The sequence below is a fragment of the Bombus flavifrons genome, chromosome 16 (genome assembly GCF_040668555.2).
Source record: "Bombus flavifrons isolate JBK064 chromosome 16, iyBomFlav1_principal, whole genome shotgun sequence".
In the NCBI taxonomy this organism is placed as follows: domain Eukaryota; kingdom Metazoa; phylum Arthropoda; class Insecta; order Hymenoptera; family Apidae; genus Bombus; species Bombus flavifrons.
Window position 1 is genome coordinate 8,047,986 of NC_138457.1, and position 16,116 is coordinate 8,064,101.

General features: G+C 32.6%; 1 protein-coding gene and 1 long non-coding RNA gene across 17 annotated transcripts in view; one reads left to right on the plus strand and one right to left on the minus strand.

Moving 5' to 3' along the window:
* LOC138188065 (uncharacterized) overlaps positions 1-8,178 on the minus strand; it is a 36,085-nt gene extending 27,907 nt beyond the window's left edge. For all 4 annotated transcript variants that reach the window (XR_011175343.1, XR_011175345.1, XR_011175344.1 and 1 more), the window contains exon 1: positions 8,168-8,178. This is a non-coding gene — a long non-coding RNA (uncharacterized LOC138188065). The remainder of the gene's footprint in view (positions 1-8,167) is intronic.
* Positions 1-16,116, plus strand: part of LOC138188064 (pro-resilin) — a 31,249-nt gene that overhangs the window by 12,450 nt on the left and 2,683 nt on the right. For 6 of the 13 annotated variants that reach the window (XM_069129484.1, XM_069129487.1, XM_069129486.1 and 3 more), the window contains one exon: positions 568-756. In XM_069129484.1, coding sequence (XP_068985585.1) covers positions 694-756 — 63 coding nt within the window. In that variant the 5' untranslated portion in view covers positions 568-693. Of the gene's footprint in view, positions 1-567; positions 775-7,471; positions 7,686-9,206; positions 10,497-10,610; positions 10,728-12,792; positions 12,879-16,116 lie in introns of those variants that run through there. The other 7 variants (XM_069129493.1, XM_069129489.1, XM_069129491.1 and 4 more) reach the window with 7 other exon arrangements.

Genomic DNA, 16,116 nt, shown 5'->3' on the forward strand with positions numbered 1-16,116 from the left:
AACAAGATCGGAATGCGAATGCAAAGTATAGTGGTGACGAGAAAACGGAAGTGGCTTTAATTGATGATATTTGGCTTAAAATTCGATTTACAAAGCTTTGAGTTTCTCAAGATTCAAAATCTTAGGCTTTTGAGCCCTCAAACCTTGCGAATTTCAAAATTCCGAATTCTCTCAAAATATCGAGTTTCTTAGTATTTGGATTTCAGAAATTCGTGATTTTAATTTCCCGGAAATTTCGAGTTCCAGAGTATTATGTTTCTCACGATTTTGAGTTTCAAATTTTTCAGTTCTCTAAGAATTCGAGTTCCAAAGCTTCGAGCTCTTCACATTTCGAATTCCACAGTTCAATTTTCCCAACATTTCGAGTTCCTTAAATTTTCAAATTTCAAAGTTTTGAGTTTCCTAAAATATCAGTTTCTAACGCATTGAGTTCTCTGATGCTTTCGAAAATGTCGAGTCCCGAAGCTTCTAGTTTCCTAATGTTAACTTAAGCAAAGAATATTATTACATCTATGATAATTTCAATTCGAGCAACTAATCTTTGCCTTTTAATTTACTCTCCAACAGCGTCCCGGTTCGTTTCAAGATTTGGATCAGCCACTTACATAAGACAGGTCACGCAAGCTACGAACCACAATCTTGGGTGGCGAGACTGGAAGGTTGTGACGACCGAAATGTCAGGAACGTTTTCGAATGATCCAACTCGTGAAGAAGAAGAAGAAGAAGAAGAAGAAGAAGAAGAAGAAGAAGAAGAAGGTAAGTTATAAAACAGAAGTGCAAACGGGCGCGCGAGAAGTTGCGTGATGAAGATGTCCTATTATATGAGATGGCAGAAAGAAAAAGGAGTACTAAGGTTGTTAAGGTTGTTGAGATGCTCCACGTGAGCTGTTGCTACGCTTGGAAAACCCTTGTGGGCTCATTTCACGGATTTGGCCAGGAGAATAAAAGAGGAACTGTACAGGAGCCAATGATGAAACAGTCGAGCAGATTCAGAAGAAAGATTGCGTTCATTTTCTTGTTCTAATTGACGTTTAAATGCTATTTATGTTGTGGGTATTTGAATAGAGGTATCAATTGAATAACAGAATAGATAGCAATGAGTGTAAGTAAAATTGTAAAGTTGAACAGCGTAACTATACAAAGTTTTGAGATTTAGAGGATCTTTGGATTCCATAAAGTTTTTCGGCATGGAGATTTGTATTGTAGAAATTGCAAAGATTTTGATAATTTCAAGTTCCAATGACATGATCTTCCAGATTAAATTTATAGTATTAGGTTTGTATCGTGTAAAACATATTATTATAAGAATATAGGATGCAATATATAACATATTTTAGAAATTATTATAAAAAGTGATTAACTTATCCAATGGAAGTTGTATAAATTATGTGATGCATTAGTCTGAAAAGTTAACAGTTACACCATTAATGGTTAAATGTCAATGTCAAAATACCCACTTGATTATCGTGTATGAAAAAGGAAACTGATGATTTTCATGGTGTACCATGTTGAAACGGGGACACGCTTGTTTAAGATCATCATTAGACAGTATCATTACAGAATGTAGTAAATCTCATAGTACTTGCCATTACATCGGTAATGGATACCTTTTAATATACAATCAGCATTCCTGAAATTGAAATATCTGTTAAATGTAGAACTTGAAAGTGTAAAATTGACGAAATCTTCCTGAGAAGATCTAAAATCGAGAAATCGCCAGTTAGAAAATAATTTGCTAGTATCATTATGATAATTACTATCTACCCATCATTACCCTAATTAAGCTTATAACGAGCTGTGACGCGACACTAGCGCGATATAACTGTTAACTAACATTTTCCAAAATATAGAGTTTCGAAATTGAATTTCCTGATATCATAGCTAGCTCTTTAAAATTTTGAGTTTCGACATTTGAATCCCCAAAATTCTGATCTTCAAAGCTTTGAAAGTCCTCAAATCTTTCAGAGCTTCCAATTTCCCTATAACATTGATTTAATCAAACAACACCATTAAACCTATCATCACTTTAATTCCAACCACTATACACCATACCATATATAAAGCAATTTTTCAGTGAAGACATTTCCTATAAATAGCTACATCCTTGTGTTCACCATCATTCAGCTCTGACCATATAAATGCATCAAAGGGGAAACCAGATTTCCAAATGTGTCTGATGAATTATGACCATGAGTATTAGGTGTTCCAGCGACCAAGTGTAACGGTCAAATCTTATGGATGTTGGCTGTGTTTTCACATCAAGGTGGCGAGAGGAATAGGCCAAGTGGAACGTAGAGTTCGCACGAGTGCGCGAATTCAATGGAAGGTTATGAATATCCGATCCTCTGTCGAAGTTGCGTGTCATAGTTAGCCGGCTTCTTCGCGCCGTGACGCCTTTGTCTGTTGCGCATCTAAGTAAGTAGGCATTCCCTCGGTCACGATGAAAGTGAAAACTCTTCGTTCTAGTCGCAGATGACCTACTGCTTGCCAAGAATCTGGGTGCTCCATCACACCGTCTCTTCCCGTCCATTCCCGTGTTACGAACCACTTAAGAACCTCGACCACCAAATTTGTCATACAGTGACTGCACAAAGTATTTGTATAGCGTTGTATTTATTGTAGCTAGCTAATCGCTATATTTTTATGATTATAATTAAAAAGAACTCAGGTATAAAATTGTTTGAGTCACTAAATACTATATAGACTATTGTATTTTAGATATTTCATTTTCATTTCATTTCATTTTAGATATTTCATATAGATTTTGCACAATATGTGTATTCTATGTATTTTTGCAACTGCAAATTTCCTGTAACTACGTAAAAATCAACAATCTACTTATAGTATTTATACATACTACCTACTACATAGTAGTATACCAGCTAATTTGGTGTAACGGTATTAGATTTTGCGTTATTTAGCAGTGCTTTCACAGGACTACAAAAATTTGATGCTGTGGAAATGAAATACTAGACCTGGTAAAAAATTGCTTCACTAGAAAATAAGGGTGTATACAAATACTTTTTTAACTATTACAGTTTGCAGTTTTAGTGGTGGTTTGGACAATGTTAGTTGATTATATTAGATAGTATGAGTTTCTATAGGACCTGATTATAGTAGAGAGACAATATACTCAGTGGAAATTTTCTTAAACTGGTTCTTACTAGAATTTAGTTAAACTTGTTCTTATATCTTGCAATAAACCAATCTGAAGATTGAAGAGTTAATTTCAGAAATATTTTATTTGTAAACTTCAACTCCATATATTACAATGCAATAAGAAGAAGAAATGATTCTAATATGAAGATGGTGAATCAGATCTGGAAATCATATCAAGGGTAATCCTGAGAAGGGTGTAAAAGGATCATCCACGACAATACTGACTCCTACGTACAATTTCAATCTTTCATGGCCTCTTAAACTCCTTGACAAGGGTCGACATACATATATTAAATGTTATGCTGAACATGCCAATTCCAAGTTCAGACACACCTCACTAGCTTGAAAGATTCAATCATTGTAATGAAAACAATAAAGATTCAATTATTCAGACAAAGTACATCCTATGTAGCATTAGTTAGAAAAAAATTTAGTAAATTGTAATTCAAATATCAATGAAAGGTTTGAAAAGTAAAATTTGGGTTAGAGTTAGGTTTGGATTGAGCTTAAACTATATCTGTATTAAGTTTGGCCCAAATTTGGATTACATTTCAATTAGGTTTGGATTAGGTTTGAATCCGATTTATATTACATTTGAATTAGCTTTGAATTAGATTTGGATTACGTTTGGATTAGATTTCAGTCATAAAGTAGTTATAGATTCAATCAGACATCTAAATATGCCAATTCCAAGTTTAGACACAGTTCACTAGAAGTCACCTAACAATTTAATCACTATAGTAGAACTAGTAAAAATAAAATTATTCAGGTAGAATAACATCCTATCTGAATGCTAACAGCATTAATTGGGAAGGAATTTGAGAAATTTTAATTTACATATTAATAGGAAAATGAAAAAGAAAGGTTACCTGAATTATCAGTTTCATGATAGAGACTGTAGTCTATTGAAAGGATGGTATCATGCAATTGCAACATTTGAAAATAATATCTCCGTGTGAGTATTACACACCACGTTATTAGACGTTATTAAAGCGTTCGTTAATAGTCTGACCGTGTCTTGTAAAACGTCTAACGTGCAACGTTAATCGCTAAAGTGACAGGAGTGAGACAATCCTCTCTCTCTTGAGACTCCCGTGTACATGCATCCAGTTCATCATCCACTATCTCCCTATCTACATGTTGTTCGTTTCTAACCAATTGGAATGTTAATTTTAAGTAGCTATAATTATTTTTCTTATGTATTATGTATCATATCTCTTTTGTTTGTTCAATTATTTTTGTTCTTCTTTAATACCAAATTTCAGTTCAGATTTTGTATAAATATAAATCCATTGAGGGGTAAAGAGTATATAAGTTCTCTACGAGTTTCACGAAAGGAATATAGCAATAGTTCACTTAACTAAATATAATATATAATAACTTAAGTAACCTGGAGGTACTTTATGATCCCTGTGGCTACCTAAAATAGATGTAGACAAGATTCGTGATCTGTTAAATGAAACAGAGGGGGTGTCTAAATCGTTGAGTATTCCAATTCAATTGTTGATTTGAATTTCAATTAAATATAATTATTCAATAACTAAATTTTATATGATAAGAGTTTGCTTTCAGGTAAGTGGATTCAATAGACAGGAATTTATTTAATTGGACACTAATTAATATTTCTTTCCAATAAATGAAATTCCACTGTGTATGTTCTTCGCAGAAACTTGGAGTCTCTTAACTCGTAATTAGGTTGGAAATAAATTCCCACCGTGGGAGTGTCTATTGGTTAAACAGTAGAAGATCAAAGTAATCAGCGATATAAGTAGTTATGGTTGCAACTACCGCATCGAATTGCCCTGACGTGCGGTAAATTTGATGAAACATCGGTGTTACGCGAGGAATCTGCCAATTACGCTTGAACAGGTGCTAGTTTCTCATCAAAATACTCGTCAGGAATGATGCTATCAATGCTACCATATGAAGATATACTATTGCCAAGATGCGTTGCTTCAAAGGCAGGTCAACAAAGTTCTGACTGAATTTTGCTTCCTTGATAATTTCTTTTTTAATTTGAGGTTCTACTCCTTTTCCTATCCATGAGAATTTACTTCAATGTCTTGAACAAAGAAACATAATGAAATAATACATTTTAAGTATATGTAACTATAATCTTTCGATTATCAGTCATACCTAGATCTTAAATTCCTGGAATATTAAATTAAAATATTAAAAATGTAGAAACGAAAATTTTGTTAAAACGTATCCTAACCTCCAAATCGTAAAGAGTTAAAGTGAAACGATCGACAGGAGACTACTAGAAAATAATTTGCTCTTTCCCATCAAACGAAGGGTGGGGCGATTAGTAAGCGAGCGTGGTAGCCTTGATGTCCGTGGAAAAATTAAGCTGGAAGAGAAAACTTTCTCATGAGTCGGCGACCGTCATCAGCGCCGAGCAATTAGTTCGCTTTACGATCGTGGAATCTTAAAAAGTTTTCCACTTTTAAGGCGGCCGGTGGATCACGTGATTACGCAACAGGTGGTACACTGGCGCCACCATGTTTTTCTTCTACCGCGGATGTTACAGGCCCCGATGCAATAAAAATAAATTTGACGATTGTCCGCTGAGACCATTTCAGCTTCGCGTTTCATAAGTTTACGCTTGACATTACACTTTGGAATTTCGTTCGATCGCTTTCTCCCTGAAGAAAGCGAACAAGGGAAAACGTAAAAATTTGATATGAAAATTATTCTTCGACTCTCCATGGACATCAAGATAAAGGGCGTAGGAAAATCTTTAGTCTTTATGCGTATAATTTATAAAAGATCATTATTGACATTAAAACATGATTTTTACTATGTTTGTAAGAATTCTAAATTATATAGTTCTAGGAATTTTTGAAATCTAATACTTTCGAATATTTGAAAGGTAAAAGGATGGAAGTAATAGGGTGAGGTGGGATGAAAAGGACATTGCAAATATTTCAAAGACGAATGGTCTACTCATGGCGATAATATTTTTTATTTTGCAACACCATCCATACATGTACACTGGCGTATAATTTCAGCTCATTATTGTAAATATGGAGAGAGGTTTAGTGGCACTATATATGGTTACAGCTTGATAGCTAAGCTTCTCAATGTTATCAATTAAAAGCAGAATGGTCTTTTAATTTTTGTTATATCTTGTTCTAAACTAAAATGTCACTTTCATGCCAGTACCACTTCTCCATAATCAGTAATAAATGTGTATTGTGTACTAATAAATAACAATCACTTGGGACTAATGTCACGTCAGTGGCCATCACAATATTAAATTAATATATAAATAATATATCATAAGTTCTAAATATAATCCACCTATTAGAATCTAAACTATAATAGAATCCCAGTATTAATAATACAGACATCAATAATTCATCATAGATCCTAAAAATCATCTATCTAGAATCTAGGTTATCTTGGTTCACCATTAAATATTTCTACAATTTTGTATAATTTTGTATATTATATTTAAAAAATTTGAACGCTAATAATAGCGCACAGACATCAGTAATGTATCATAGATCCTATAGATCATTGATCTATAATCTGTGCCACCGTCGTCATAAAATATTTCTAGAATTCTCTGTAAAATAATATTTAGAAGATTGCGATGCTAATGATGTAGACATCAGTGATGTATCATAGATCATCGATCTAGACCATCTTCGTTTATTATCGGTCATAGAGTATATGAAAGAAGTTACGCGCCGTTGATCGTGGGAAGTGGTGCGAAAAAAGTTGCGAAATACAAGCACTGACTGGGTCTCTACTCAGGAGGAGCACATCCATCTCGAGTAGGTTGCATCTATCTCTTGTGAAACTGGTGTTAGAATGTCGTTGCACGAATTATCAGATGATTACGAGTAGTGGTTACGCCTACTGTCGTGATTCAGAAAGAAATTCATCAATGAACATGCCATAATGTCTTCGACACGAATGTTTCCATTAGAATGACGCAAAATCCGTGTCTCTGCCTCTATAGTGGGCGTTGAAATATTCCTCCTGTGCAGTTATTTATATAATTTATGGAGTTCAATATGTGCCTCGTTATCTTTGCTTTCGCACTACATAAAAAAATCATTATTAAAGCTTTTGCAAGTTGGAAATAAAAAGGCAGGCTCACACGAATTTTCCAAAGAAATTTATTGGGAGGAAGGTTAAATGAATTATCAGAATAGTGAAAATGATCAATTCATAATTTTTCATAAAAATTATAGATTTTTGCCAAGTATGGATATTGTCTTCCTTTGATGAAGACAACATGGATCTCGTTATGATAATAATTAGGAAATATCCAATATTAAACAATATTTTGTGTTTTCAGAATCATTGGAAACGAATTAGGATCCAAAGTCTGTATCTCCAGAAGATAATTAGGAACCGAAGTAAATATTACCAAAATGAGAATGAAGGTTTGGTCAAATTGGAAACGTTGTCACGATGTAAACGCGAACCGAGGCATCTCCTCGGCCGTGAAAGGGTTGAAGTAACTTCGTGCTCTGCCCTGACCTGGTCTTGCTCGCGGTTGTTGGATGCATGTAAGGCTGGGCAGAAGGTGGATTGCTCGCTGAGCAATTCCGAGCGTGCGTACCCGCGCGTGCCTTTCTCCGTTTGCTTCTTGAATCCGTGCACCTTGGATGTGCCAGGAGATTTGCGACAATAGATTCTTCCTACTCCTTATAGAATACTAATTTTTCCATCTGCAATTGGAGAGAACAATTAATTTGGAATGTTAAGAATAAATGATCACAGTCTAGTGTTCATAAAGATTTAGAAATTCATAGAAAAAATACCCTTGCGTTGATGTAATAATAAATAGTATTTATTATTGCAGCTTAGTTTTATTCACAATTTTCGAAAATTAAAAAGAATATTAAATGTTATCGTCTGCATTATTTTTGCTTTGTACTCTTCATATTGTGGTAGGATGGCTCTAAGTGCTGTATCAGACTGCATCTGTACTCCAAGTCAAGTTAGGGAAGATATGGAAGAAAATTTTTCATTTTCTTTATCATTATACAATTTTTGTTGCAAATGCATTGATATACTTCATCTCTTGTTTTTATATCCCTTTATATCATTAATATATTGGTATTGTATAACTTAGTTGCCAACCCAATACTTTCTATACTTTCTAATTTATTAGATTACTAATAGACCATAGTCTATATCCTTTAGTATTGTATCTTCAAATCTCACAATCAGCCTTGTATATCTTTAATAACAATTCAAGAATTATCTTCAATAGCAACCAATATCTCATCTCAATTAATTTATTTTCCCAAATTATAATATACTCTATATTCTATACAATATACAATACAATATACAATATACAATATACAATCTCTATATAATATACTCTATGTTTTTTATATCCCTTTATATCATTAATATATTGGTATTGTATAACTTAGTTGCCAACCCAATACTTTCTATACTTTCTAGTATTACTAATAGACCATAGTCTATATCCTTTAGTATTGTATCTTCAAATCTCACAATCAGCCTTGTATATCTTTAATAACAATTCAAGAATTATCTTCAATAGCAACCAATATCTCATCTCAATTAATTTATTTTCCCAAATTATAATATACTCTATATTCTATACAATATACAATACAATATACAATATACAATATACAATCTCTATATAATATACTCTATGTTTTTTATATCCCTTTATATCATTAATATATTGGTATTGTATAACTTAGTTGCCAACCCAATACTTTCTATACTTTCTAGTATTACTAATAGACCATAGTCTATATCCTTTAGTATTGTATCTTCAAATCTCACAATCAGCCTTGTATATCTTTAATAACAATTCAAGAATTATCTTCAATAGCAACCAATATCTCATCTCAATTAATTTATTTTCCCAAATTATAATATACTCTATATTCTTCAGTAATAAATATTCAAACATTAGACTTGGAGGTTCTTCAACACCAGCTCAAAAATATCTTCACTATCAATCAACTGTACCATATTTCTCATTATTAATTAATTTATTATCATCATAAATATAGTCGTATTTTTATCATTTACAGAAGCCAGTAATACAAAGAACCAGTCGAAAGGGTGCGTAACCTCAAAGATACTGCGTTAAATAATCAATGAGAAGAATCAAAATCTCTATACCATAGATTTGAGGATTTGATTCATTAAAAAACAAAAGAAGAGAAGGAAGTGTTAGAAGTTGATGAGAGTGTACGACAAATCTGTGACTGCACTTAGAAGCATCGTGGGAAGGCTAATCCGGATCAATGCGATCCAAATGATCTTTCGAGGCGCGCGTTGACTTCTAGCCTCGAAGGTGCAGCATGAAGAAGTCATTCCATCGATTACATCGTGCTTCGAATCGGAAAGAATTTGATATTTCATAGGTGTCTGGAACAGGAGAGGCTGGATCATCACACTGAAGTGTTTTGAACTTCTCTTGTAGTCATTGGTGCAGATGAAAACACATCATTTTCATATATTTCAGGCTGAGACCATTTTCCTAAATTATGGAAGTTGTTATGAATAATAGAGGTTTGTTGTTTCCAGTAGATCATTGTACTTTGAACACCATAGAACGTCATAAGAAAATTCTTCTAAGAAAGAGTGAATTGATCAAAATATTCAATGTTTAATATTGAGATGAATAATATGTATATCAACCAATATATATTCAGAAAAATGTAAGACTGCAAGAAGATGCATTTGTGCCATTTTCTACTCAACTCTTAAGATATCAAACCAAGTTCCAAGAATGATGGGAAATATTAAAATAGCAAACCTAAAAGCAAAAATTTCAATCAATCTATGCTTCAACAAAATTACACCCTGTGTTACCAAACCCTATAAAGGAATTACCATCCAAAAATCTGAACCAATCCTATTTTGCTACCTATCAAAAAATATCTATCAAATGTAATAATACTGTAATAATAGCAAGTCTGGATTCTACAATAATAAAATAACTAACACTACACGTCATAATATCAAACTATAAAGAAGCTATCAATCCAAAACTCTGAAACAATCCTAATTTTCAATCTATCAGAAAGTGTCCTTCAACTATGTGATAGCAGCAAACCTAAAAACCTATAGCAGCAAATACTATATTCTATAATAACAAACAACAAAGAAACTAACCGCTACTGCTAATCTATCAAAAATGAGAAACGTTGTTTGAATGTTATTATATACAAAAAACAATCTGAGAGCCAAAGATAAATTGATGAATGAAGAGACGAAGGGGGAAGTGACGTGTTGTCTGATGAAGGAAGAAGGTGGTGCAGGATTCGCGTTCTCCGGGTCGACGATGGCAAGGTTCTAAGGCAAGGTGAGGCAAGGTAAGGCGAAACAAGGCAACGCTCATCAACGGTCCCCTCTTTCTGATCTTCTGGGGCCCCGGTCCCAACACGCGTTCAAGTATCATCTTATTAGACCCACGCTATATAAACCCAACCTGCCAGCATGCCGGCCAGTTACGTACTGACTTTATTCACAGCCGTGCCGGAGTGCATCGATATCGATAGTATAACGAGACACGTGCCCCATTGGAATAGTAATTTTGTGAATTCGTAAGGGCGGCTCCAGTACAATAGTTCCAACAAAACCTCGCCAGACCTCGGTGATATTTCATCGATCCAACCATCTCCATGATGACCACGGTGCTTTATTAATCCTCGTATTTATGCATGGGACCAGAGATCTGATTTTTCGTCAAGTGATATTGTGTGGAGAAAATCCTGTTACGGACACCTTCTGTGATCTTTTTGAACTGTTAAAGATGCAGGAGCTGGAAAAAGGATTTTATGGATATAGTAGTGTAATTATAGTGTGAACTTAGAGTTTTATTGAATCATTTTTTAATATTTCTTTATGAGGATATTATATATCCCCCTTATTTTAGGAAATATCTGAATTTTTCTGAAACAGCTTAGCATTGTGTTCGGGTCCATATGATCGGCGCAATTATGATTTTTTGATTCATATAATGTTTGTTTAGTTTTATTTATTCTTAGATATATTTTAGAATACGTAGATGAATTTATAGAAATATACCAGAAGAAATAAACTCGCTAATTGATAGAGATCTAATTTTCTAATTTAAAAAAAATACTTAAATTTCAAATTTAATTGCTACGAAATATCTTTTTATACTGATCAGCCAGATTTTTTAATTGGGATTTTTCTTTGACTTCTAAATTATGAAATTTTTATTATTTAAATTCTTTTATCCCTCAGTTAGAGAATGTCCATTCTTTCAATTTTCTAATCTTTAAATTAGAGAATTTAGATTAATTTAATTCTCTTATCTATAAATTATAGAATTTTAATTTCTTCACTTTTGAATTAGAAAAATTTTCTCTAATTCCTAAATCGAAGATTTCAAATCTTTTGATTCTTTAACTCCTAAATTAATGGCAACTCTCAGAACATAATTTTTGTTTCAAGTGATGTAAACTGAGGAATATGCAGGCAGACAGATATTTCTTCGATCTATACTGCAGGAAACACGCAAGGAAGGTTTCAAACTAAAGTTCTCAAGTAGGGAGTGGTGTACATGCATGCGATGAATATGAAGAATTGTAGCGAAGTCTCAGGGTGTGGTTAACCGTGAAATGTCGTCGAGGTCTATTCAACCCTTTAACGCTACAAAGCACACGTTTTCATAGAAACACGATAATTTATGCTTCCATTCTAAACAAAGTTGAAAGCTATAATCTCTCTACCCTTTTATACTTAAGACCTTCAAGTCGACACAATGGTTTGGTATTTTCAATATCCCTCTCCTGTGTTTGCTCTTGACATCCTGCAATCGGCTAATGAGTCTTTAAGAATTTAACAAGCAGTATTTTAACGTCAACTTTGCCCTTATCGAGAAACGTATAATAATAATGAAATACATTTTGGTACATGACAAATTTTATTGTAAAAATTCTGTCTAAATTTCTGACACTTACGATACCTTATTCAATTTTTATTGTAAAATAGTTTCTTAAAGTTTAAATACATTGAACATTTATCATGGAACACTTTTATTAATATATAATGTGTATTACATAAAATTGTTTGAAATTTCATTAATACAGTGATTAGATGCAGTTGTTTTAATTATATTCATAAAGTTCGCAATCAATCTGAACATGCATGTAGAAAGTGTAAAATATTTATTAGAGATGACCTTACAAAAATATGATAATTTATCAAAACCAGATTTATCAAGAACATCAAGATTTTTAATACTAATGATATCAAAATTGATAAGAAATATCATTATTTAAATAAATTAGAAATTGGAAGTAGGAAAATAAAAATTAAAAAATCCTATTGAAAAAGAAAAAGTAAGGGGTCAAAATAAGCATATTTGTTCTGTTTGAAATTGTGAGTAGGTTGCAATAATTCCATTTGAAATTCAGGGATTAAACTTTGCTTCTCCAGTATTAAATTGTGAAATAAAAATGTTGAATAAATTGTGCTGCCAATAATATTAATCTCATCTTCTTCAAGTCTCTTCGAGTCGATTGCATAGAGTAAATAATCTCAGTGTTCTCACGAGAGGGATAGTGCAAAGAAATAATTCAAATTTTCCAAAATTCATGGTGCTTTCATAAAGGGTTGATATACTATGTCTTTCCACAGTGTTCTTTTGAAGAAAAGCGGTGTACGTGAGTTAGGTTAGGTACTTTCGAGCCTTTAGTTCTCTTCACAACATGTTTTACCTTCAGGTGAGTACTTACTAAGAAAGAATTCTAACCTATATTAAGAAACCTTATATACTTGTATAATTTATTAATCTTTTAATATAAAATTATGAAAGCTTGATACCTTTAAATCTTTTTAATCAAGATCATAATGAAGAGATGTTGAATGCTACTTGTTCAGAGAGTGCAGGACTTAATATGGACAATTTTATTGCTGTTTAACCTTCTTTTGTCTAAAACCATTAAATAACATTTGGTTTCTGTTACATTAAATAACAACTATCACAAGGAAATATTGGATACACGTTGTTATTTAAAATCATAAATATTTGTATGAAGAGATTTGCATTTTTAACACTTTTACTATATTTGTACGATTAAGATACTTAATAGAGTTACCTGTCCCTAAAGTGACATTATTTTCTTCGGAAGTTACATAAATTTCTTAATGTCATTAAGAAGCGATTCAATAGTCTAATTATTATAATTATTTACAGCATTTCAACCGATGAACCGTACATAAATCTCAATAGAGCTGTAGAGAGAGGGTGAAGCTTTAACAAATTATCGCAAGTATCCCGCGTGATCTTCGAGGATCTTGCTATTAATCAGAAAAGATGAATCACGCGACGTAATTGATTTATCGATACACAGCCCTTCCTAGGTGCTAGGAATGGTTAGAGAAAATAAGAATCGAGCCTGAATCGAATTCGATATCTGTGAAGAGATTTTGATAATGATTGAATATAATCAAAGAAATTCGTGGTTGAGTATTTCAGTAATACATGGTTGGAATCTGTAAAAATAAAATAAAATAAAAGAGAAAATCCTAAGCCAAGTTTCAGCAGACAAAATAAAAAAACTATTATTCGTGGAATATTAAGGAAAAAATGTGGATTTGGGAAATTAGAAATAATGTACATATAATATTCAGTATATCATTCATAGATAAAACAAAGAATTTTTAATTAACAAAAGATTTTATTTTTTAAAAAGGAAGAAAGTAATAAAAGAAACTACGTAAACTTAATACCAGTTTACAAGCAAAATTATTTATGAATGAACACGCTTGACAATTGAATTAATCTGAAAGAAAGTTTCAATATAATATGTTTCAATATACTATGATAATTTGATCCTAAATTGCATTATAATTACATGATCTAATGAAGTGTGATAGAAAGTGCAACATTGCGTGACTAATAGAATTCAAATTATTGTTAGTTTCACGGATACTTTATGTCACAATGCTCTATTCTTTGAGTATATCATATCTACATCTTATTTTCTTCTTTGAGATAAATTTACTCTTATCGAAACTCAGGAAACTCTTTCACACTAACCATCTAAGATCGTGGCTGTTTTATGCAACAAGATCCATAAACCTTAGATATGAGAGTCTTGATTGATTCATGGATACTGAAAGAATCTTTATTGTCGGTAGTTATGGCAACAACTTCCTTTAAAGAACATATGATCTGTGAAAATTTTTATATGCTCTACTTGATTGTTTCCTCATATCCTCTACCTTGTAAGAGAAAAGTGATGTGGTAACTATTATTGAGATGAAGAAGACTATTGCTATACTGATTTCCTAACAAGTATAAGATTGAATGTTTAATTAAACAATTATTAGAAGTTTTATATTTTTGAAATTGCTTCTTTCAGTATTCTTCTGTAGATTTCTTTTTCACAACTTTGTTAAATCAACTTCCAGCTGTATGTTTCATGCAATTTGCATAGTACTTGCAATCCTTGATTTAAAAAGGACTTGCGTCATTTTGGCTGTGACAGTGAACATTAAACAATAACTTGCTTGAGACAATGGTGCAAGCCAGCTCTTTCTTTAGTTGGCAAATTTAAATGAGCGACGATGCTGGTGAGAGAAGGCTGTTTAACATTCTTCGCAAGATTGTGAATTATTTTGCAATATTCCCGGCATTTCCTTGTTTCTTCAGCTTTTTGATTGGCTCCACTCCAGAAAAAATTTCATAATTCTGTTTTCAAATGGAAGAAATACTTCTTGCTACTTTCCAATTAATTTCTTCCTCATTCTAAAGTGAAGGTCGTCATCATTAAGTCCATTACCAGTAAAAAATACAATATTACATTCTACAAGGATATTCAATCTCAGAGAAGAAGAGAAGAGAAGAATCCATTGAAACATTTAATTGCATTTCAATAATTTTCTACAAAATTCTCTTTCTTCATCTTTCATACTCTCTCATCTCTGTATCCTCTTTAATAATAAGCGAAGGTGTTAAAAATTGATTTATGTTGGGTTTGGATCCTTCTTCTTCACTTTTCACATCAATTGTTATCTATTTCTTGTCCTTTTTATAAATGGACTAAAGTATTAAAAGTTGGTTTCCATAATAAATCTGTTTCCTTATATTCATTATTCTCTTTCTTTACCTTTGACATCAGATATTTCTTCTCTTCTTTTGAAATTCACTAAGGTGTTAAAAATTGGTTTTCTCAATAAGTTTCTTTTGTTACATTCATTATTCTCCTTGCCTTTCATAGCAAGTATTCCTTAAACATTAATCAGAAATGGATTCTATAGTGCACTGAACTAAGATCTCATGGTACATTCAACAGCAGAGCTCTTCAACTGATTGATATTTCCATGGGGCAGCGTTGCACGTGCCAGGTGAAACGTCGATGCACGTAATCGAACAGTAAATGAGCAGTTAATTGCATCGCTGATAGAATCTTTTCCACCTGAAGAATTACGGGACGTTTCATCTCAGGTTATGTTTGTTGCAACATAATAAGACAGTTGATTTCAGTTAATGAAGCATTTCAAGATATGCACTCCTCTTGGAATGCTACTCAATTTCCTACTGTTATTTTTAGAAGAGATTATGGAGCTATTTGTTTTATTTCTATAATAAGACAAACCTGGTGCATATTAATTTAGCAATCAGGAACCGAGACGAGTCCGAAGGAAACAATCTCGTACGCATTCATTGTACCGGGGTCATCACAGCCAGAAGATCAAGTAGAAATGAGGCGGAAGGCGTGTAATTAAATCGTTGCGAAATCCCTGCGAATAAGCGACACATACGCACAGTGAAATACAGTATTCTTCGAGCAATTACGTCGCTCTTTGTGCACTTCTTCCATTATTCTCTTCTCAATTACTTCTCGTTGCTAATGATTTAATTTTACTTTTCCGATATTCTATTCCTAATCTATAATTGATCCATTTCTTCTTTCTTTTCATTCCAAACAAAAGTCTTCTCGATAACTGTATTCA